Here is a 25,052-nt window from a genome sequence, read left to right on the forward strand (position 1 = left end):
AAATTACTTCCTGCTTTGCTTTCAGTTTTGTTGCTACCCAGGTAAAGAATGCTTAATTCTCAATATATTTTAGTCCCTTTCTCTAATTGTGTTGTAATTTGGCAAATTACTCCATTGTGTTTCAGATGATAGTGTGGATCCTTTCTGGCCAGCGTTACACTGTTTCATGGTGATTCTGGATCGTCTTGGATCTAAGGTCTGGGGTCAACTGATTGATCCTATTGAGGCATTTCAAACCATTATCAACAATGTGAGCTACAGGAAAGAGATCCAGAACATACGGAACAGCTCTGTGAGGTTCGTTCAGTTCCTGTGTCAGGATTTCCAACAATCTGTATGAGGAAGTCTACTATAATTGACTTTAACAGTAGGATTTTTCTCTTCTTTTTACCCTTCATTTCAGTAATTTCTATTTGTTCTTAATATTTAAGGACCAAGTCAGAACCGGAGTCATATTTAGATGATATGGTGACTTGCAGCCAGATGGTATACAATTATAACCCTGAAAAGACCAAAAAGGTATAAAACATTTTGAGAATTCAGATGATATTGTATTGCCTTTATATTGTATAGTCAGTGTTTTATGTGGTTAGTTGCATTGCTGATTTTATGATATGTAGCTATTCTGAATCAACTGTTGCATAAAACAGTTTCTGATTGAACAGTAGCTCATGAGGAAAAATGGTCTGTAATGAGAGCATGCACAGTTTGGGAGATTAATTTTTAAGTACATTTTGGAAGGGTAGAACATTTATGGCATGAGGGAGATAAATCACATGACTAGAAATCAAAACCAACTGAAGGAAAGAGGTCCAGAGTACATGGAGGTTTTGTAAATTTAACCTTTTCATGAAAGCTTCACCTCAAAATTGGACTGTTTTCAATTTCTTGGGGGTCCATATATGTACATCAACACAGGAAAGTTGAGCAGTGTATTTTCTTGTTGGCAACTTTTGTGTTAAACCTGTCATGAATGGTGCTTGTTTATCTGAATGTCAGTATCTCTTTCATTTTAGGATTCAGGTTGGAGATCAGCCATTTGCCCAGATTATTGTCCTAACATGTATGAAGAAATGGAAACATTAGCTAATGTGCTTCAGTCAGATATCGGTCAAGACATGCGTGTTCATAACAGCACGTTTCTGTGGTTCATCCCCTTTGTGCAGTCCCTCATGGATCTTAAGGATCTGGGTGTGGCTTATATAGTGGAGGTTATTCATCATCTGCATTCTGAAGTCAAAGACGTCCTCAACCAGACGGACGCCGTGTGTGACACAGTCACTGAGTTTTTCCTTCTGATTTTGGTGTCAGTGATTGAACTGCATAGAAATAAAAAGTGTTTGCATTTGCTGTGGGTTAGTTCCCAGCAGTGGGTGGAAGCCATCGTAAAATGTGCCAAGCTTCCCACCACCGCGTTTGCTCGGAGTTCTGAGAAGTCATCTGGAAACTGCTCCAAAGGCACAACAATGATATCTCTGTCACTGCATTCAGTGCCATCTAACTCTGTACAACTTGCTTGTGTGCAGCTGATCAGAAGTCTCCTTAAAGAAGGCTATCAGCTTGGGCAGCAGACTCTTTGTAAGCGATTCTGGGATAAGCTCAACTTATACCTACGAGGAAATATATCTTTAGGTTGGCAGTTGACTAGTCAGGAAACCCATGAGTTACAAACTTGTTTAAAGCAAATTATTAGAAACATAAAATTCAAAGTGCCTCAGTGTAGCACTTCTGTGGATCTGACTCCTCCATGTAAAACACCTCCTGCATCTTACAATAAAGAAGAAAGTGAACAAACAGGGAAGAAGTCTAAAAAACAAAGGCACTGTCTGGAAAACTCCAGCCCAACATTCTCTAAAGAACCGATGAAAGCTGATGCATGTCAAGTGAAAGAGAGTATTTTCAGCAAGGCACATAATGCCATAGAAGAGGATAATGAGCAAACTTATCTAAAAGATTTGAAACTCAAAGACCATCTCTCAGCTGAGTTGTGCTTGAAGCCGAGTAGTAAAAGGCTTGTGAATGAAAGAGCTCGAGGCCAAGTTAAAGTAAGTACAGGGAAGCATAAGTCTGTAAAAGAGAATTCCTCATATACCCCACAGAATTGTACTTCAAGAAATGGTCCAGAAAAGGTATTTGACAGAGGAATAATCACATCAACAGGTTTGTTGACTGATTCTAGCAATGACTCTCTGGAAAAAGTGTCCACATCAGATGAGGATTTCTCTTTAAAGGATGATGCTCTTGGCAAAACCTCAAAAGCAAACACTAAGGCACATAAAGATGAAATCTGTGCTAAGTTATTGCATGTAATGAAAATGCAAGACAGGAAAAGTACCACTTTAGAGGAAAACCTGACTGTATCTAGCATTGAAAGTTTCTGTTCAAAGAAAGATACAGGAGCTCAGAAAGGAGATGGCTTCATACACAATCTCTCTTTAGGCCCTAGTGGTGTTCTGGATGATAAAAATGGACAACAAAAACCTGAAAACAGTTTACTGCTGAAAAAGAAACAAGTACAGGAAGAAGAGTTGGGCATTTTCTCCACCCCTGATATCAGTTGTCAAATACTAGAATGTCATGTTGGTAATAAAGATTTGGTCTCATTCACAGAAATGACCAATATTTTTGTGGAGAAAACACCTCCCTTTAAAGATCCTGTGACTGGACTTGAATCAAGAGATATGGGAATTAGCAAGAGTACTGTTGAGTTTTCTTCTGATTTAAGAGAACAGGTCCTTAGCATCAGTCCTAAGTCTGACCCTTTAACAGATTCTCAGATAGAGAGAGACCTCCACATACTATCTTTAATAGCTCAAGCCAGTGTTATTAAGTTCCCATCAGGTTCAACCCAAAGAAGTTTATCCCAGCTACAAAGAAAAGTTAAAGATGATAGAAGATGTTTGACAGCCAACCAAAATAGTGTCAGGGAAACCTGCTCTGGACACGTCATTATTATTTCAGAATCTGATGAAGATAATGATGATGATGAAAGAATTGTGGGTTTTAAGAAACACATTAAACAGGGTAAGACATGCATTGAGATAGGATGTCCAGAGCATCATACTTCAATAGCTAAGACAAATGTGGAACAGAATGTAATAAAGGAAGAAAATACAAGGTCCCTTTTGCGGTTTGAGGAATCGGATTCTCATTTTTTTGAGTTTGAAAGTCCATGTGAAGTGTTTTCAGTTCGGCAAGATCAGAGACCAGACAACAAGAATTCAGTTCAAGAGAATGAAGAGAATTCGTGCTTGACTCATGTAGAGGATATCACAGATGATTGGGGTTATGGTCCAGCTTATGTACCTGAAGAGGTCATTAAAAAAGCAGCAGAGGCAGCTTTGAAGGAGGGAGAATCTGAATGCAACAGTGAAATAGAGGAGGATAATATATTTTTAACACAATGTGATCCAGAAGATATGGATTTATGTTCACAAATGGAGAAAGAGAATGATGAACTCATTGAAGTAGTTCATGGAAAAGATAGAGTCCAGGTAGAAGAAGATTCTGTGAGTCGGCCTCAGTTGGAATCTTGGAGTAGCACAAAATGTAAATACAAAGATTGTGTGGAAACACTGGAAAACCACGGTGAATACTGTTCCAAACACTCTGAAGCTAAAGCAACAGATGAAGATACATTTCGTAGACCTGGCTTGCCTCTCTCTTCATCTAAACCTTCGAGACCTCCCACTGCTAAGATATTTACCTCCAGTAGTACTTCACGAATTGCTGGTCTTTACAAGTCTTTGGTAAATACGTCAGCGCTCTTACCAACTCTGCAAAATAAGTCAAGTGGGGTACAATCTGCTTTGAAAGTACCACAGCCAGTCTCTGTGGTGTCTCAGAAGCCAGTGGCTGAAATGAAGGGTTTGTGCAACGTTCTCCAGTCTCATACTCCAAATAATTCCAACAGGCAAGGCTACAAAGTTCCATTTTGTGAAAACAGATCTTTTTCACCTTCCTCTACGGTAAACGTTTTCTTGTCAGCACAGTCCATCTCTGACACCTTCGTTAAAGAGGTCTTAAAATGGAAATACGCAATGTTTGTGGACTTTGATCAGTGCGGACCCCCTTCAACTCTTTGTCAGTCCATCACAAGACCTGTGCCTGTGAGATTTCAAGATGGTAGAGATTATTTTAATGTGTTTTTCCCTTTGATGATCCTGAATACTTTTGAAACTGTAAGTATATGTTCTAATCGTATACCTTCAGACTTTGAAATTACGTTTCTTTACCATGCTGAGTATGGCTGAAATAACTGATCGCATTTTGATTTAGATGTAGCTTGTAGATTTCATGTTGAACAGACATTGTGCCCCACAGTGTTCTAGATGCCGGTGATACAGAGGAAACCCTTAAACTCTGCCCTTCTGGAGCTTACAGACACAATTCAGAGTGCTAGTTTACCAAGTCCAGAGGTGGCACAGGAGGAGGAAACGTTTTTCGGTGTAAAATAAGGGAAGACTTCTCAGAGGACATAGTCTCTCATCTGCGTTTATTTTTTTGAAAAGTAGTGTAAACCTTTACTGAAGTTTTCTTGAGGAGGTAGCAAAGGGCAAGTTACACTGGTCAGCACAAAGCAGTAAATCCCAAATTTCTCATCTGTCTTCCCATCTTCTTAGGCCTCATAGCAGCCTTTAGCTGCCCCCCTACCCCAACACATCCCATTCTGGTTCTTCTCACTTTCTTACTGCCTGACTGGGATTGCCAAGAAAAATATAGGATTCCCAGTTAAATTTGAACCTCAGAAAAACAGTAATTCTTTAGTGTAAACATCCACCTGCACTTTGAAGGATGTTTTTGGTGTTCTCACAGCAGGTCGATTTTTCCTTTTTTTCAAATTGGTTAAAAAACAAAAACCCAAAAGGTGAGTGTGCAACAAGACTCTTCAAAACCAAGAGCACTGAGGTAAATACCCACGTATTCAGTCAGCAGATCCTCGGGTGCCTGATACTTGCCCAGTACTATCACAGACCTGGCGGGGGTAAAGTGGTGAACACGACAGACAAGGCCTCTGCCTTCTGGGAATGATCATTTCAGATCGGGACAAAAGGCTCTAGAGTGCTCTAGAATGATCTAGAACAAAAGGGAGCAGGCACTTGAGACTGAAAGGTGAGACGGCCTCTGTGGCGTTGGTATTCACACCGAGACCAGAGTGAGCAGAAGGAGTTGGCCATAGGAAGTATATCGCAGGCAGAGAGACTGCAAAGATCCAGCTTAGAATTGTTAAAGGCAAAGGAGATGTACTGCACAAAGAGGCAAGTTGGTGTCAATTTATGCCCTAAATTTCAGCCATTGTCGTAAGAATTATTTTACTAGTGTTTCAGAACCATTAGAAACAACTAACTGATAAAGGCTCTTCAGTCTCTCTCCTTAAGAACAATGTGAAATAGTATTACAAGAATGATTTTCTTACCTTACAAAATCGTTAGTTCAGTGAACACTGTATACAGTTAAATAAGCTGGGGAATATACAGAGATTTTCTTCATCTTGGAGCTTATATTTTTCTTGAACGTTTATCCTTTCCAGAAAACACTAAATTGCTTAGAGGCCATTCATAGCCCTTAAATTTAGGACACATTTGTGATTTTATTTTTCCCTTAGTTCAGAAGTATTTATATGTTTATCTTTAAGATTTCTTCCTTCAGGACATTTCTGTAGCCAGAACCTTTTCAAAACAGAATGAGCACAAGTTCTGTTTGTATATACACAAAGTTTAAGATAGTCAAATACTTGTGGAAGGCCCATTATTAAAAAAAAAATCAGCCACTCTCACCTCCTCAAGTAATTATTTTTGATCCTTGAGGGATCCTTTTGTTATTTACTTCCATATTTCTAAATAACATGCCACTATTTTGACTTGTTAATTTTTCAGTACTAGACATTTTCTGTAATTACCCACTACAGGAAGTACCCTCTCTTCCCAGCCCTGTGTTCACACACACCTCTCCTGTTTCCCCATCCTCACTATGGAGTAGTCTTGTAATTTTTAGGTCAGTATTTGTTATTATTTTGACGATATAAAAGGTGTCCACTGGGCTTCCCTGGTGGCGCAGTGGTTGAGAATCTGCCTGCTAATGCAGGGGTCACAGGTTCGAGCCCTGGTCTTGGAGGATCCCACGTGCCGTGGAGCAGCTATGCCCGTGAGCCACAAGTACTGAGCCCGCGTGTCTGGAGCCTGTGCTCCCCAACTAGAGAGGCTGCGATAGTGAGAGGCCCACGCACTGCGATGAAGAGTAGCCCCCGCTTGCCGCAACTAGAGAAAGCCCTCGCACAGAAACGAAGACCCAACACAGCAAAAATAAATTAATTTAAACAAAAGAGAATAAGGTCTTTGAATTAAAAACAAAAGTGTCCGCGACTAAGTCATGTGGTAGTTGTAACTACTTTTCGTTTCCGACTCTTTGCTTTCTCTGGATTTATTGTTTACTTAATTTTCTATGTACTTATTACTAATTTAGCTTCAGGCTGTCTCTTGGATGTTTAGGTCTCTCAGTATGATCAGGCACATCAGATAGTTGATAAATTTCATCTTCTTGGTTTAGGATGGTTAACCTGAAATGCTCACCATCCTCATCCTAGGGCTTGCATTTCCTTCTTTCCTGTGTTGGATCTTTGTCTCCTGTACCCAGGGTTGTCTGTTTTTGTCACCCTCTCATTTTAGTAAGGCACATCCTTCAAGCTTCCTGAGAAAAGAATGCGTAGGAGATAAATTTTGAAACTTTGCATGTCTTAAAATTTCTTTCTATTTTGCCATCTCTGTCTTTGTTGTTGTCATCGTCATTCTCCTTTCTTGGAGACTTTCTCAGCGTCCAAGTCTATTGAAACAATTTTTGAGCATATTTTTAGTTTCACAGTACTCTTGTCCTCTCATTATTCCTTTTTATAGGATTGTGTGCTTTCTTCATGTGCACAGTATTTTTTACTACCTGAAGTTAATTAATGATAAGTTTAAAGTTAGTTGAAAGTTTTCTTCTCTTTTCATTGTCCCTGTTTTCCCAGTTGCTTTTTTCCTATTCATTTTAGTGTCTACAGACCTTTCATGTTAACTCCTTTCTTCACATGTCTAATGATTTTTGTTGGTTTACTCACATTTAAGAACAGGATACTAACAAGCAGATTGGAGCATTGTTCATAATAGCCAAAAGTTGTAAACAGCCGAGATGTCCATCAGGAGATGAATGGGTAAACAAAACATGGTATATGCCTACAATGGAATATTAGTCTACTATTAAAAGGAATGACCCGTTCTATGTACTTTTACCTGTTCTTTGATGAGCCTGGAAAATATTATGCTAAGTGAAAGAAGCCAGGTACAGAGGGCCACACATTGTGTAATTCCATTTATATGAATTTTCCAGAATAGGCACATCCGTAGAGACAGAAAGTGGATTAGTAGTCGCCAGGGGATGGGTGAGGGAGGGGTGTGGGAATTAGGACTGACTGCTAATAGGTATAAGGCTTGTTTGGGGATGTTGGGAATGTTCTGGAATTAGATAATGGTGATGGTTACACAAAATAGTGAATGTACTAAAAACACACTGTAGTGTGCACACTTTAAAGTGGTGAATTTTATATTGTGAACTATATCTCAACTTTTTAATGCTATAAGAAAAGAGGATGCATTTAAATAATGACAGGTCAAAAGAGATGCTTAGGAAAAGAGATACTTTTACTAAAATGGTCCTTTATTATTTGCACTGTGGAAGTCAAATGTGATCTGAAGGACACCATCACATGGTGAAATCCAAATTAGTTTCATTCTTTATATTAAGATTACATGCTTAGGTATAGTTATAATCTATATTTTGTTACATGTAAGATTTTAAAACAGATTAGAAGCTCTGAGTGAAAGGGATAGGCTTGTTGACCATTTGGCATTTTATTGGGAAGCCTCATCCCCACCCTCATGTCACTGTTTTTAGTCTTTTCTTTTCCCCTCTTAGTGAGGTCAGATTTCCCCAAGAAGAATCTTCAGATCGATTGCCTGGAAAGCATAGGCTTGATGGGGAGCTGACTGTGGGGTGAGGGTGGGGGCAGAGGGAAAGGTCCAGGCATTCAGTATCTAAATATTTGCTTAATTCCCTGTTTAAAAATTATTTTATTTTATTTTTAAAATTATTTTATTTATTTTTGGCCGTGTTGGGTCTTCGTTGCTGCACGTGGGCTTTTCCCTAGTTGTGGCGAGGGCTTCAGTAGTTGTGGCTCAAAGACTCCAGAGCGCAGGCTCAGTAGTTGTAGCACACGGGCTTAGTTGCTCCATGGCACGTGAGATCTTCCTGGACCAGGGATAGAACCCGTGGCCCCTGCATTGGCAGGCAGATGCCTAACCACTGTACCACCAGGGACGCCCCCCCACCTCTTTTTTTTTAAGTACAGTATCCCCTCTCTATCTGCTGCCCCACAGGCAGAGACGGTCACACTTTATAGAAGTGAAACCACTCTAGCTTTTTGCTAGGAACAGGGATGGGCAGTCTCCCTTCAGCCCTCCTCCTAGAGGTGTATGTCAGACACTTCCTTCTTAGAGTTCAGCTTCTTGGACTTGCTGAGTTAGTTAACCATTCATCCATCTGCTTACCAGCTTCCCAGATTTTGATACTCTTGCCTCGTCTTCTGTTCTCTTCATCCTAATGAATTAATCCTGTTGTGAAAAATCCCTTGGGTGTTTTAGTGGGGTTTCAGGGGAATGAAAGGAAATGCCTGTGTTCAATCTGTCATCTTTACCGTGAAGTTTTATCTTGTTCTTTTTTTCTTATTTTTGCAATCTTGTTCTTTTTCTTTAACCATGTAGTGAAACAGCATTGTTTTAGCATTTCTAGTTTATATAGGCCAACATTTATTAATGGTATTATTAATATACCTTGATTCCTTTTTTTTTCCCCACTGTAACGTGTGGCTTGTGGGATCTTAGTTGCCTGACCAGGGATTGAACCTGGGCCCTCAGCAGTGAAAGCACTAACAACTGAACTGCCAGAGAATTCTCAGATACCTTGATTACTTTTAATGTTTATTCTTTCTTATAAGCCAGAGACTGTGGCATCAACCACAGTCTTGGGCCAAGGCTTCTTATCCTCATTTGGATGTAATTTGACTTCATAATATTGTTTGTTAATGGAATGCTGAAGTGTGTTTAGAGTCCTTTGACAGAAATGTGGTTGGTATCCTATTTAGGACATGAAACGCAGTGTTTGGTTATCCAGTTCTTATGTCTTATTGCAGGTGGAATGCAATGACATTGCGTAGAATTATCCCTTGCCCCAAAGGGCAAACGAGCAAATTCAACTTTTAGAAATATGAGTCTCTTGAATAAAAAAAAAAATCCCACAGGACTCAGAGGCAAAAAGTATACAAGTCAATTTTCACAGCAAAGTAAAGGAGCTGTTACAGTGGAGGATTCCTGGACTGAATGTCAATATTATGACATAGTATGAGTCTGTTTCGTGTTTGGTAATTGCAATCATTGTTGCTTTTGTTGTGGTCATCCATTTGCAATGCTTGGTGTCGGTTTATTTATCTCTTGTAAAAATAAAATACAGTGTGTGTGGGGAAAAAAGAAATATGAGTCTTTTGTGTACTGATGTGACTGATAGAGGATATATTAGTTTTTAATCCTTACGTTTAACACACAAAAATATTAGATAAATGTGCACTATTTTGACAGGGACCAATTTTTTTGGTCAGTTTTGGCAAATACTCTATTTTCTTAAAGTTTTGGTTTGCTGGCTCTGTCTGCAGTCCCCTTCAGTTACCTGTGTGTGCATGCACGTGTATGCAGAGTGTAATTGGCAGCTGCTTTTTAGGTTGTGTAGACAAGGAGCAGGCAGAAAGGGGACCCTTCTGGAGTACCAGCTGTGATTCTTAGTGCCCACACCCCTTATAGGGAGAGTGCACCATTTTTAGCTAATTTCCTGTTATAATTTGTTCTGTGAAGGAAACAAAACAGGTTGATATTATGAGCGACATTGGGAGGCTGCTTTTGAGATCGGGCTGAGAGCCAGGAGAGGAGGGTTTTGTGCAGAGGAGGGGGGAGGGTCAAGACTATAATGCTTTGAAGTAGGCCTAACTGAGCATATGTGAGCAAAGAGATTAGGCTGATGTGACTGGAGTGAGGTAACTTAGAGGTAAAGGGAAATGAAGTAAGATTGCAGAAATCAGTCAAGAGCTGGATGGTATACAACCCTGTAAGTGCAGGTTGGGGTTTCATTCTCAGTACAGTGAGAAGATGTTGGAGGATTTTTAGTTGGTTGGTGTTTAGGCTGGGGGAGTAGCAATATGTAATAGTTTACTTTTTTGTTTTAAAGAAAACATTCTTAGTTGCTCATTAGAGAATAACTGTAGAAAGGTAAGCATAGATGCAGTAGACCTGTCGGGGGCTATTATAATAGCCCAGGAGAAAGATGATGGTAGCTTGATCTAGGTGGTAGCTATGGAAATAAAGAGAAGTGAATTCATTGGGCGTAAATTTTGGAGATAGTACTCAGTACTTATCTTTTTTAAATATATATAGAAATTTATGTGATTCATTTTTGGCTGGGTTGGGTCTTGGTTGATGCACACAGGCTTTCTCTAGTTGCAGCGAGCTAGAGAAACTCTGCATAGCATCCCCCATTATCAACATCCCCTACCAATGTAGTACATTTGTACAACTGATGAACCTACATTGACACGTCATTACCACCCAGAGTCCATAGTTTTCATTAGGGTTCACTCTTGATTTGTATATTCTAAGGGTTTGGACAAACGTATAATGACATGTAGCAGTCCTCTAATATCAGCGTACTTTCACTGCCCTAAAAATCCTCTCTGCTCTGCCTGTTCACCCCTCCACAGTCTCAACCCTGGCAATCACTCATCCTTTTACTGTCTCCATAGTTTGCTTTCTCCAGCATGTCAAATAGTTGGAATCACACAGTATGTAGCCTTTCCAGATTGGCTTCTTTCACTTAGTAATGTGCATTTCAGGTCCTTCTGTGTCTTTTCATGGCTTCATAGCTCATTTCTTTTTAGCACTAAATAATATTCCATTGTCTGGTTGTACCATAGTTGGTTTATCCGTTCACCCACTGAAGGGCATCTTGGTTGCTTCCAAGTTTAGGCAGTTATGAATAAAGCTGCTATAAATATCCATGTGCAGGTTTTTAACGTAAATATAAGTTTTCAGTTCATTTGGATCAATAGTGAGGGCACTATTGCTGGATCCTACAGTAAGAATATGTTTAGTTTCATAGGAAACCACCGAACAGTCTTCCAAAGTGGTGGTACCATCTTGGGAATTTCCTGGTGGTCCAGTGGTTAGGACTCTGCACTTCCACTTGCAGGGGGCACAGGTTCGATCCCCGGTCAGGGAACTAAATCCCACAAGCCACGTGGCTCAGCAAAAAAAAAGAAAAAAAAGGTAATGGTGCTATTTTACATTCCCACGAGCAATAAATGAGAGTTCCTACTGTTCCACATCCCCGTCAGCATTTGGTCCTGTCAGTGCTCCAGATTTTGGCCATTCTAATACGTGTGTAATAGTATCTTGTTGTTTTAATTTGCATTCCTTTGATGACATAAGATATGGAGCATTTTTTCATATACTAATTTACGGTCTGTATATCTACTTTGGTGAGGTGTCTGTCCAGGCCTTTTGCACATCTTTTTCATCAGGTTGTCTGTTTTCTTACTGTTGAGTTATTTTTTTCTTTTTTAAATAAATTTAGTTTATTTATTTTTGGCTGCATTGGGTCTTCATTGCTGTGCACAGGCTTCCTCTAGTTGCAGCGAGCAGGGGCTACTCTTTGCGGTGTGCGGGCTTCTCATTGCAGTGGCTTCTCTTGTTATGGAGCACGGGCTCTAGGCATGTGGGCTTCAGTGGTTGTGGCATGCGGGCTCAGTAGTTGTGGCTCACGGGCTTAGTTGCTCTGTGGCATGTGAGATCTTCCTGGACCAGGGATCGAACCTGTGTCCCCTGTGTTGGCAGGCAGATTCTTAACCACTGTGCCACCAGAGAAGCCCTTCTCCTTCACTTTTAAAGGATAATTTTTCAGGATTCCGAATTCTAGATTGGTAGGATTTTTTCTTTCAACAGTCTAAATATTTCACTACTCTCTCCTTGCTTGCATGGTTTCTGAGGAGAAGTTAGATGTAATTCTTATCCTTCCTCCTCTATAAATACGGTGTTTATTCCCACAGGCTTCTTTCATGATTTTTTTTTCCTTTATCTTTGATATTTCATATTCCTGAAGGTTGAATATGATATGCCTAGGTGTAGTTTCTGGCATTTATTCTGCTTGGTCTTGGAGCTTCCTGGATCTGTGGTTTGGTGTCTGATGTTAATTTTGGAAAACTCTGAGTCATTATACCTCAAATACTGCTTCTTTTTCGCTCTCTCTTCTTCTCGTATCTCCATTATGTGTATGCTGCATCTTTTGTCATTATCTCACAGTCTTGGATATTCTGGGGTGGGTTTCTTTTTACCCATTTTTTTCTCCTTGCTTTTCAGCTTTGGTAGCTTCTATTGCTGTAGCCTCAAGCTCAGAGATTGTTTCCTCAGCAATGTCCAGTGTAGTAATGAGGCCATCAGAGGCATCCTTCATTTCTGTTACAGTGTTTTTGATCTCTGGCATTACCTTTTGATTCTTTCTACTTTGCATCTCATTCATTACATTACCCATCTATTATTTCATGGCCTCCTTTTTTCATTAAACTCTTAGTATATTAACTATAGTTTAAAAAAAAATCCTGGTCTGGTAATTCCAGTATTCCTGCCATATCTGACAGGTTTTAGTGCTTCTTTATTCTGTGCAAACTGTGTTTTTTGCCTTTGAGTATGCCTTGTAATTTTTTGTTGCAAGGCAGACGTAATCTACTAAATAAAAGGAACAGCAGTAAATAGGCCTTTAGTGATATATAAATGAGGTATGGGGGAAGGAAGACCATTCCATAGTCCTATGATAAGGTGTCACTCTTTTAGTGAGCCTTTGCCTCTGGACTAAGAACTTTACACCACATGCTTCTTAGTTTCGCCCCACCTCCTTGGGTGAGACAGGATGGTTAGAATGGGCTGGAGCTGGTTTTCTTCCCTCAAGTAGTTTAAGCTCTGATAAAATCCCAGCAACTTTGACTCCGGTAAAATAGCATCTCATAGATCAGGCCTTGTTAAGAAGGTCAAGAATGCTCTGGTGTATTACACAATGGTTCCTTTACCCCAGTCCCCACCAACCCCCCCACCCCCGCTGGAAGCACACAGGGAATTTTCTCCAGTGTTCACTGTGAGGGCCTGTTCGAGCTCCTAGAGGTAAGACTCACCAAAGTGTGGAGTCCCTTTTATGACTGGGTCCCCCTAGAGTTTTTAAGAGAGGTCATGCTGAGCCTCCAACAGTTTGTCGCATCCAGTTCAGGATTTCCTCCTGGCATGGAGGTTTCTACTTAAGAGTTTTCTGCGCTGGCAAGTTGTGATTGTCTGTATCCACCTTTTTGTCTCTTTTTACTTGTTAGGATGGAGTGGCGACTTCTAAATTCCTTACATGCCAAGCTGGAAACCAGAAGTCCCAAATTAATTTTTAATGTTTGTGTCACACAGGAGTTCTAGGTTCTGGATTTTATGGTTGCTTACTTTGGAAAATTTTGCCGTTTAACATTGGCTTTTCAGATGTTTTTGCTTTCTTAAGTTGCTTTTTTTGCTTTGCGTAGGTGGCACAGGAATGGAACAGCTCTCCAAACAAAGAGAAATTCCATCAGTTGCATTTACGAAAATTTCCTGCTGATTATAAAAAATACTGGGAGTTTGTGGGTAAGTTCTTTCTTATGTAACTTGGGCTCTATCATATAATAATTGGAGATTGCTATTTGAGGGAACATAATAATTGCTTGAATTTTCTGGGATATAGGTTTCCTGAGGTGAATTTGTAAGCTCTTACAAAGAGTATGTTTAAAGTCTTTACTTAATGAGGATAATTACTGGGACAGTTATAAAATTCATGGTTTTAACCATTGTGCTAGCAGAATACCACAGGCCAAAGTGTCCCTAGATGCTGGGCAAGGGAGAGAGAAGGTGAGTGAGGGAGTTTGATTGGCGGGGGCGGAGGGGGTGTTGACATGATCGTGCGTACAGATTCTGAGTAAATCTCTCTGCCATCTCTGCTCTCACTTCATGAGTTGTCTGGAGCAGGTGTCACAGTTATGTCTTAGTTATAAATAAACCAAGCATTTAGAACCCTTTAAAATAAAAAGTATAAATTCTCCGTCTGTCTCCTTCCCCCTTGCAGTCCATCCCACTCCATAGATTCACTTAAGAAAAAAAGCGTGTACATATATTTGGGGGGGAAGGTATTATATGTTCACTGTAGATTATTCAGATAATATTAGCCAATAGTAAAATAAACATCACTCACAGTTCCCATCATTCAGAGATCATCTTATGAACATAGTATTGTATATCTTACTGCTAGACTTCCTATTCATCTGAGTGAAGGGTGGGTGGGTAGGGTTATTTTACCTAAGTGACTTTTTTCATGTATTTATTCAGCAAATATTTACTGATTTTATACTACCTGATAGTGTATGATTCTAGATGCTAGGTATGTAGCTGTGATGAAAACATAAAATTCCACCTTCGTGAAGCTTACATTTGACTTATTTTCATTTAGTCTATTATAAATGTCTTTTCAGAGATAAATAATAATAGCATGTTCAGTGTTTGTAGTTATTCCATTGTAAGTGTATTCCATAGTTCTCTTTAACCAGTAATTTCTAGTTAGACATGTACATTACTTATGATTTTTTACTGTTACACTGAATAAATCCCTTTGCTAGATCAAACAGTGTGTGCATTTTAAGACTTTCGGTTCATATTGCCTCTGTCTACCAAAAACAATACCATTTTCACTTCTGACATAAGAATGTAAGAATGTATCTCTTCTCATTTGCTAGTTTAAACTTATCCCTCAGTTTTATATGGAACATGTATCTCATTTGAAGTTGTAGTTTTTGTCCTCAAATCTTTATTGGTCTTTTATATTCTTGGGGGGGGGGGCGGATAATTGTCTGTTCATGCCTTTTGTCCTTTTTTTTTCTCTTAGGGAGGTTATTTTCTTACATGTATGCATTGTTAATTTTTTTTCAATTTCATTATTTGCTGTTCAGTTTCACATGCACTTTTTGAGGCAGACAATTTTTATCTTCACATGTTCAAAAATACCGTATTTATTTCTTTACTGTTCAGTTGGTTTTAGAAATCAGATAAATACTTCCATATTTTCTTGTAGTAGTTTTATATTTCTTTCTAATATTTAAATCACTGATTTATCATCCATTTATCTTGATGGTATGATAGAATCACATAGCATTTACTCTTGTGTCTGACTTCTTTCACGTAACATGTCTTCGTAATTCATCAATTTTGTGTGCATCTTTGGTATTTTTTTCATTGCTGTGGTGGTATTTCAATATGTGACTGTGTCACAATTTTACTGTTGATGGACATTTTTATGATTATTATTTTAAAGAAGTTTTTTTTGTCAGTGCCATGCAGCTTGTGGGATCTTAGTTCCCCGACCAGGGATTGAACCCGGGCCACAGCAGTGAAAGCGCCGAGTCCTAACCACTGGATCGCCAGAGAACTCCCGTTAATGGACATTTTTTCAGCAGTTTAGGCCTGTGTGTCAGGGCTCTCCAAGTCCATGCCCATGTTCAGTGATTCGCTAGGAGGACTCACAGGAATTATATTCATGCTCATGGCTGTGACTTACTATGGCAAAAGGATACAAAGCAAAATCAGCAAAGGGAAAAAGGAAACCAGGAGCAAGTTTCCAAGAGTCATTTCCCAGCGAAGTCACACAGGACACACTTAATTTTCCCAGTAGTGGGCTGCGACAACCCATGTGACACATTATCTACCAGGGAAGCTTAGAGACCCAGTGTCTAAAACACCCTCTGCCTAACCCACATTCATGACTTTCACAAGTAAAGTGGGTGTTTGACGTAAGCTGTAGAGAAAAAATTTGGCAAACAGGTAAGGTACAGTGAGCTATTGTCATCAGCAAATGATGAGAGCTGTCTGGAAAACCAAGTTCCCAGATTCCAAGGGGGCCAACCTTGTAAGCAGGCCTTTCTAATGATAGCAGCCTCAGGCCTTCTTCTACACACAGCATTTTATGAATAATGCTACTATGGTCATTCATGTGTCTCTTCGTGTTATGCGAGGGCATTTTTTTTTTTTTTTTTTTTTTTTGCGGTAGGCGGGCCTCTCACTGTTGTGGCCTCTCCCCTTGCAGAGCACAGGCTCCGGATGCGCAGGCTCCGCAGCCATGGCTCACGGGCCTAGCCGCTCTGCGGCATGTGGGATCTTCCCAGACCGGGGCACGAACCCGTGTCCCCTGCCTCGGCAGGCGGTCTCTCAACCACTGCACCACCAGGGAAGCCCATGCGAGGGCATTTTTGTGGAGTCTGTCTCCTGAAGTGGGTCTCAGAGTCTCAGGGTATTATGCATGAGCTTAACATGAGTAGATAATGCCAAGCTAGTCATGCAGAATGACACACCGCACCAGCGTATGGAAGTCACGTTGCTCCATGTGTCTGCCAACACATTTGTGTTGATTGTGCTGTTCATTTTAGCCATTGTAGTGTGTGTGTATTGATGGCCATTTGTGGTTTTATTTTGTAATATCCTGGCTATCAGTGAGATTGAGCACCTTCTCATATATTTAGTAGATGCTCAAGTAACCTCTCTAGGGAAGCACCTATTAAAGACTCTTGTTCATTTTCTGTTAGTTGTCTTTTCCTTACTGATTTGTAGCAAGTTCTTTATGCAATCTGGATATAAACCATCCTCCCACTTTGGCTTGCATTATGTCTCTCTTAGTGATGTCTTTAAAATTCTTATTTTATTCTTGTTTAGACTTTATTTTTTAACATAACAAATGCATCTGTGTATTTTTTATGGTTAATGGTCTGTGCCAAAGGTTTAAGAAACCTTTCCCTGCTGCAGGTCATAAATATATTATCTTAACATCTAGAACAGGTGTCAGCAAACCACAGCTTGCAGATCTACCCTGTATCCTGTTTTTATACTGCCCAAGAGTAAGGTTCTTACATTTTTTTAAGCTTTTGAAGAAAACATGATGATGGATATGCAACAGACACCATGTGTAGCCTGCAAAGAGAAATCTGGCTCTTTACAGAAAGTTTGCCAATCCCTTTTCTAGAGGCTTCGCTGTTTTGCCGACCTGGAATGGATTTTGTACACGAGTAAGATGTAGGGGCCATGTTTCATTTTTTTTTCCCTAATGGAGATGTAATTACCCCAGTAGTGTTTATTGAAAAGATTATCCTTTCTCCATGGTCTGCAGTGTCATATTTGTTACAAATCTAATGTCCATTTAATGCACTCGCCTTTTTCTGGACTCCTTTCTTCTTTGTTGGATCATTTGCCTACCTTTCTGCCCATATCACATTGCTTAATTTTACTTAATTAAGCTTTATTATAAACATTAATGAGCAAGTCTGCTTACCTTGTTTGGCCTTAAGAGTACGTTGGCTATTCTTGTCCCTTTGCGTTACCATGTAAGTTTTAGAGAAAAAAAAGATGTGGACATTTGTTAAGAATTGACATCTTTCTAATACTGATTTGAAAACGATACATACTGTCAGTTATTTAGGTTTACTTTCAGTAATGTTTTACAGTTTTCTAGGGAGAGGTTTTGCAGATCATCATTGGTTAGATTTTTTTTCTTTTGGTGTCATAATTATTTAAGTGACTATCTCTAATAGAGATGGACCTAAAAATTCATAGTATTTTTGCTGATAATTCATTATTTTGTTGCTAAAGTATGAACCATGATTTCTTAATATTAGATAGCTAGACAGTGTTCAAGTTTTCCGTTTCCTCATAAAGAACAATTTATTTCAGCCTGCTTGAATTAAGATCCAAGTTAGGTCCACTCACTGACATTGTTAATATGTCTTCTTCAATTACAATGGTCTCCTTCATGGATCCCTCCCGCTTTGTAATTTATTTTTTGAAGAAATTGTGTTGTTGACCCTGTAGAATTACAGGGTCTGTGTCTGTGTCTTGCTGATAGCATCCCCCTGGTGGTGTTTAGTATGTTTTTCAGTCCTTTGTACTTTTTGTAAATTGATAGTTGGATCTAGAGGCTTGATCAGTTTCATTTGACCTAATATTTTTGGCAAAACTAGTTCATAGCTGAGGTTGGTGTGTTCCTTTATCAGGAGGTGCTTGATCTCTAATTTCTCTTTTTGTAATACTTATAACCGTTGATCCTTAATGCCTAGATTAATTATTTTACTAAAGGATACAAAATGGTGATATTTTTATTTGATCATTTCTTCATTTATTTGCTATTGTAGTTCTGTAAAGAAAAAGTGCTCTATTTTATTTGATTACTCAGTAGTATACTTTATAAAGAAGGGTAGAATAAGTATTGATACTTGGCTCCTGACCAGTTTTCAAAATAATGACTTAATTCTCTGCAAGTGCTGGGTTGACCAGTGAACTTTAAAAAAATGTTTTTTCGTTATGAACACATGGACTTAAATACACTTGTTTCAAGTCTTTGTAATTGGTTTCTTCAAGTTGGCTCCTGAGCCCTTTAGACAGGCTAGTCTTTGAGAGCTTTCTTGCTACCTGATGTAACCGATACCATCTATATGTTTTATCCTGTATGTGAGCTTTCAATTTTCTAAGTAGCCGTAGTATCTTTGGGTAGAAAAAGTTATTTCAAGATCAGTATTGGCATGTTACATGCTGTTTACAAGTAATACATGTAAACATAAGGATACAGAAAGGTTAGAAGAGGAAGATTGGAGAAAGCTACTCATGCAAACCCAACTAAAAGAAACTTGTTTTGCTCTGTTAATACCAGACTAAATAGACTTTACGGCAGAAGAGCATTATTTGAGATTAAAAGCGAGTATTTCACAATGATAGCAAGTTCAGTGAACAGAAGATAGGACCATTTTGAATACCTAATAAAATATATAAAGAAAAAACTGATAGAACTAGAGTGTACTCTTTACATATATGTGAGACCTTTGAACCATTCATTTTTTCTTTTCTTTTAGTTTGGAAATTATACGTCAACTTGTACCTCTTTTGCCATTTAGTAGTTTAGGTGAAAACTTAGAGCGTACATGATTCAAAGTTTACAGATTTCATCGATACTTTAAGTGTCTCCATAGATAAGGCAAAATCTTAAAAAACTTTAACCCTGTTTATCTGTTCCACTTTGTATATTATTATTGTTACGTATTTTAACTCTATATTTTAAACTGTGTTATACATACAGTTGGTCCTCTGTATTTGCGGGATTTGCGTCATCAGATTCAAGCGTGGATTGAAAATATTCAGGGAAAAAAAATTCCAGAAAAACATGTTTGCTATGCACCAGCACCTATTTACATACCACTTATGTTGGATTTACAACTATGTCCATAGCGTTTGCATTGTATTAGGTATTATAAGTAATCTAGAGATGATTTAAAGTGTACTGGAGGATGTGCGTGGGTTATATGCAAATACTATGCCGTTTTACATAAGGGACATGAGCATCTGAGGATTTTGGTGCCTGCGGGAGTCCTAGAACCAATTCAAGGAATGTACTCTGTGTAGTGCCTTGTGCAGCCCTTTTTTGTTTGTTTGTTGATTCTAGTAGTTCATGTATTCTCTCCTGGTGCTTTGCTTATTTCTAATATGTTGGTCATTGTCTTTGGAAAGCTATTTAAAAAATAATCAGGGGCCTAGGATGATAGGATGTCCTCTTCCAGAGAGGATTTTTCTTTGCTTCTGCCAGGATTCGGGGAGTACTAGCAATGTGGGATCATCTTAATCCGGCTTAAAGGATTGAGCTTTCCTGAAGTACTCGGGTGAATTGAAGCTGCCTTCATTGTTGGGTGTAGTCCTTCATGGTCCCTACCTGAAGCTTGAGGGCTACCAGGATGCCTACTTTATCTATGCAGGCCCTGGACTCCAGTTTTTGTCTCTTTTTTTTGTACAAGGCTATCCCAGGTACTGCTCAAATTCCTGGCTGCCACTCCCTGAAGAGTTCAGATGTTTCTAGGGAAAATACTGGGCTGACCCTTACGGATCTCCACCTTGTTCTGGATCTCAACAGAGTGATTCTTCATTGTTGTATTTGCTCTCTGATGCCTTCAAATAGACATTTCTTACATGATGCATTTTTAAAATTCTTTTTAGACTTAGTAGTTCAGTCTACTTAATCCTAGTACTTCGTGCTTTGGTTCAGTATGTTGCTGCTGGATTTGGCAGTTGGTACTGAACTTTTTTTAATTTTAGAGCTTGCTCTGTTTTCCCAGCCCCATTTATTTTACTACTGTCCTTTCCCCCTTGTTTGAAATGCCACTAGTAGGCTCAAAATTCTTACGTGTACATGGATCTGTTTCCAGATTTTCTCTCGGGATTTTGAAAGCAGGGCACAAAAGTGAAAATTCCTTGATTAAAAACTAAGGTAAACTTCAAGGAAAAGAAATGTATTAGCTACTTTTGAATATTATGACTTCATCTATTTTGGCTTTGTAGCAGGTTTTAAGAAGACTTTTATAATGCTGTGTAATCAATATTTGTCAATGCTGACTAGCTTAGACTATCATTTTGAAGTATGTACAAAGTCCGCTAGTGCTGTATACTTGCTTGAACTTAGTACAAGCGTTTAATATCCTTTAATCTCATGTAAACTAATTCTGTTAGAATAAATGCTGGCTTCTTCTTGTGTTATAGTTTATCTTGAGGAATGTGAACTAGCTAAACAGCTTCATCCAAAGGAAAATGATTTGGTGTTTTTGGTTCCTGAAAGACTAAATGGAGAGAAGAAGGATATAGAGAGACATCGCCTGCAAGTTCCCCGTGAACATTACTGTGGCTATGTTCATACGTTCCGCCGCACTTCAGTCAGTAAGTACCTAATGAGACATGGAAGAGAAATCTGTCAGCAGCTCATCTTTTCATCTCCCTCTAAATTAGGCTTTACTAGCCATGTATTTGCTATACATTTACCAGCCCTCTATTTGCTGTCCATTTACCAGATGTATGTTTGCTCTATGTTTACCAGACTGTATTTGCTAGGTTGATTACTTACCATTCAGAGTCCTCTTTTAGTTTTTCTAGACTCAGCTGGAAAAGGCCCAGCACGTACTGCTTTAGACTTAGGATTTTAAAGCTTTCTTTTGTAATGTCTTCTCCTTCTAGTAAATTCCTTCATCTGTCAGTGTGTTTGTTATAAAACAGACAGTTTGCAAACCATCTGTTTGTTAAATCACATTCCAGCCTTGGTTTGGGGGCTAATTATTGATGAGCAGACCAAACACAGAACTAATTGTAAGGCAACTGGAGGGGTTTACTGTTTCATCACTCCCATCCACTGTGGTGTAGGGACTTCTCTCCCTAAGGTAGCATAACAAAAATTATGTTAGCTTGAATTTAAGGACTACTGACTGTGTGCCAGCCAGTGTGCCCTGTCCTTCCTGTACACATTTATCATCTTTTCCCAGAGCCCTGCAAAGCAGAATGGTTTGCTCCCTGCTCATTGGGAAATCAGAGTTCAGGGATGTTAAGTAACATATCCAAAGGCATCCTTACTATTAAACACTCGGTCCAGAATTGAAACCTAATTTTGTTTGACTACGAAGTCCACATGCTTGATATATGCCAAGCTGCCTTTTTGACATTGCTGCTCTCTTAGTCTCTGTTACGGGAAGCGAATATGTGATCATTATTCCTTCCCCTTTTTGTATCATATCTTAAAAATAGCAACAAAGCTCTTAGAGTTTAACATCGTGCCGCATCATAACTGGTGTGCCATGTCCACTATTGTGTGGTCAGAGCTCAGTTCTTTGTGCAAGATGCATTGAGCACCAGGGATATCTAGCTTCATCTGTGCTTTCAACTCTTACAAGTGGTTACATTTGCCAAAGTTCTGTTTCTAAGATTTAGCAATGGTTTCTGTCTCCTTCCCGGAACTCCTCATGCATCCAACTACCTGACGTCTCCATTTGGAGATTATTAGACATTTCAAACCTACTCCAAAAGGAAGCACTTGATTTACTGCCTGACATCTGCTGTTGCTCCGTTTTTTCCCAACTCAGCATGTGGGACCTCCATCCCATTCTTCCAGTTGCTCAGCCCAAAACCTCAGAGTCATCCTCGAGTCCTGCTTTCCCTCGCACGCTCCATCTAATGCATCAGGAAGTCCTGTCGGATCTTCCTTGGCCATATATCCTACATCCAAGTGCCACCTCTCCTGCTGCCTCCTGGCCCACGTGACCATTCACTTTTACCTAGATTTTAGCCTCTTAAGTTGTCTTCTTGTGCTTTTTCCATTGCAGTTTATTCTTCATTCGCGATAAGTGATTCTTTTAATGTGTGACTTAGCGTGTGTCACTTACCTGCGCGGAGCTGTCCTGTGCTCTTGACCTGACTCAGAGTCATGTTCAGAGTGGTTAACTGCAGAGCCCTCTGAAGTGTAGCTGCATTTACCGTCTTGGTCTTCTATCTCGCTTCTCCCTGCTTTTCCTTCTAGCCATTCTGGCCTTCTCCCTGTTGTGAAATTAATCCAGGCACCTCGCTGCCCCATTGTCTTTGCAGTTGCTGATTCTCTGCCTGTAACCCACTTTCCCTGGTTACGGGCATGGCTCACTCACTTAATGCCATGGCTCTGCTCAAATATCATATCAGGAAAACCTCCCCTGACTCTCCTGTCTACCACAACACTCCCTCACAACCCTCATCACTTCCTCATCCCCCTTCTCAGCTTTCTTCCTAGCACTTACCATCACCTGACATGTTTATTTGCTTATCTGCCCCCTTCTTCTAAAAAATAAGCCTCCAGAGGACAGGAATGTTGCCTGGTTCTTAGGAGGCAGTCAGTAGATACTTACTGAGAAAATTATTTAAATGATGTATAAAAAACATGTTACAGGGCTTCCCTGGTGGCGCAGCGGTTGAGAGTCTGCCTGCCGATGCAGGGGACATGGGTTCGTGCCCCGGTCTGAGAAGACCCCACGTGCCACAGAGTGGCTAGGCCCGTGAGCCATGGCCGCTGAGCCTGCGTGTCCGGAGCCTGTGCTCTGCAACGGGAGAGGCCACAACATTGAGAGAGGGCTGCATACCACAAAAAAAAAATGTTACAAAACACCTTGTTCTGAATAACCTTTTTAACTGGACACTGTTATTCACTGGTAACTGAAATTGCTTTTTCTCCTTCTTGATAATAGTGCGTAATGGGAAATCTGAGTGTTCCCTTTCCATCCAGACTCAACATAATTTACCAGTCAATTTAAATGAATTCGTGAAATGTCTTGTAATCAGCTCTCTGGTGACTACACAGAGGAAGTTGAAAGCCATGTCTTTGCTGAGTGGTCGGAACCAACTGGCCAGAGCCGTTCTGAATCCAAACCCCATGGACTTCTGTACAAAAGATTTACTAACTACAGCATCTGAGAGAATTGTGAGTGACAGTCATTTGATAACAGGGAAAGTCAGAACATTTCATGTCAAGATGTTAAAGCATGTTATTTTTATCTGTCACACATTCCCTGTTGTCTACAACAAAGACAAAGTCACCATGTGTGCCCAGTGACGTTTTTAGTGCTTAGTTTTCTTTAATATTGCAAAGTAGTTCTTTGTGTTAAGTTAGTCAGCTTACCTCAGGAAAAAAGGTAGAGTCCAAAAAGGAATTGAAAACATGCTTGCAGAGCAGCATTAAAATGTGAGGTGAACATCCTACTTAAGTGTTTGTTAGGTAATTAAATACAGGAGTAAGAGGAGGTTTAATGGAATGACTTTTGCATTTGAATGATCAGTGGAGCATTGACTGGTACTGTTGTCAGTGTGACGACGAAGTTGTGATTTTTGTGTGAACACATATTTCTCATTGTTGTAAGAGTTGGGTGTAAGTTCCAGGAAATTAACACAGAGACAGGCGGAAGGAAAGGAATGTTATTTGAACCCCTGTCTTGTGTTAGGACTTTCATATGCATTTTCTCAGTCAGTTCCCACCCTCTAAGGAATCCCAGATTTAATGATTGTCAAAGCCTGAAGCCCAGAGAGGTTAGGAGTTTAGAGACCTAGCGTTTGAGTGAAACTGAGGTGTAGACTCAGATCTGACCCCAAATCCCTGTTGTTTTGACTGTATCACTTGTGTTAGGAAAGGAAGTCTTGGAATGTTTTTACTGTCTAAAGAGAGGATTGACTAAAATGGGAAGAACCACGGAATAAAAAGAAGAAAAGTACAAAACAGTTTATTGTGATCATCTTTATAAGAATCACAAATAAAAATATAGTTGTTGTGGTTGTAGGTGGACTGAGGCCTGTAGACTCATCAGTAGCTCTTTCCAGTAGCGAAAGTGGTTCTTAGATTAAGGGTCATTTTGGGGTTTTGCCTGATCACCACCAAAGCTTCTGTCTGACAAAGGTCAGCAGCAGTTCAAACAGATGTCTTCCACTCTCTCGCTCTCCTGTGCCATCCCAGGAAGAACCGCTCGTTCTCACTAGTGTCTTTTGTATAGATCGCCTACCTAAAAGATTTCAATGAAGACCAAAAGAAAGCGATAGAAACTGCATATGCCATGGTGAAACACTCCCCAGCAGTTGCCAAGATCTGTCTGATTCATGGACCACCCGGGACAGGAAAATCAAAAACCATTGTGGGCCTCCTGTACCGCCTACTGACAGAGGTAGAGTGTGCACGAGGGCATCTGTGCCCTTAATTGAGTATGTTGTTTTACTTTAACGTGTAAATAAGTACTAAAGTGTGTTTTTCCCTTCACTTCTGTGTATCTTTTTGATACTGTGTGGAACTATATCAGATAAAGCGTTAGCAGAGATAGAGAAGGTTATAAGAACTAAAAGGAACAGAAAATGTTATCTTGTGTGAAACTAATTCTAAGGGCTAGAATAGTGGTCTTCGGGCTTTATTATAGGTCACGGCTAATCCCAGGAGACAATCTTGAATGTATTCCTGGGTTACATTTTGGATTGAACATTGAATAAAATAAGTGGATAGTAAGGTAAGGCTCAGAGAAGTTAGATTTTATGCCA

At 39.6% G+C, this 25,052-nt stretch overlaps 1 protein-coding gene across 1 annotated transcript in view; it reads left to right on the plus strand.

Annotated features, from left to right (window-relative positions):
- LOC308610220 (putative helicase senataxin) overlaps window positions 1–25,052 on the plus strand; it is a gene marked incomplete at its 3' end in the record, with an annotated part of 70,196 nt that overhangs the window by 19,701 nt on the left and 25,443 nt on the right. The window contains exons 7-13 of the mRNA XM_081259442.1: window positions 126–297; window positions 432–519; window positions 1,017–4,181; window positions 13,676–13,775; window positions 20,736–20,909; window positions 23,228–23,460; window positions 24,521–24,688. Coding sequence (XP_081115568.1) covers window positions 126–297; window positions 432–519; window positions 1,017–4,181; window positions 13,676–13,775; window positions 20,736–20,909; window positions 23,228–23,460; window positions 24,521–24,688 — 4,100 coding nt within the window. The remainder of the gene's footprint in view (window positions 1–125; window positions 298–431; window positions 520–1,016; window positions 4,182–13,675; window positions 13,776–20,735; window positions 20,910–23,227; window positions 23,461–24,520; window positions 24,689–25,052) is intronic.

The sequence above is a fragment of the Mesoplodon bidens genome (assembly GCF_964165515.1).
Source record: "Mesoplodon bidens genome assembly, contig: HAP1_SCAFFOLD_97, whole genome shotgun sequence".
Classification (NCBI taxonomy): Eukaryota; Metazoa; Chordata; class Mammalia; order Artiodactyla; family Ziphiidae; genus Mesoplodon; species Mesoplodon bidens.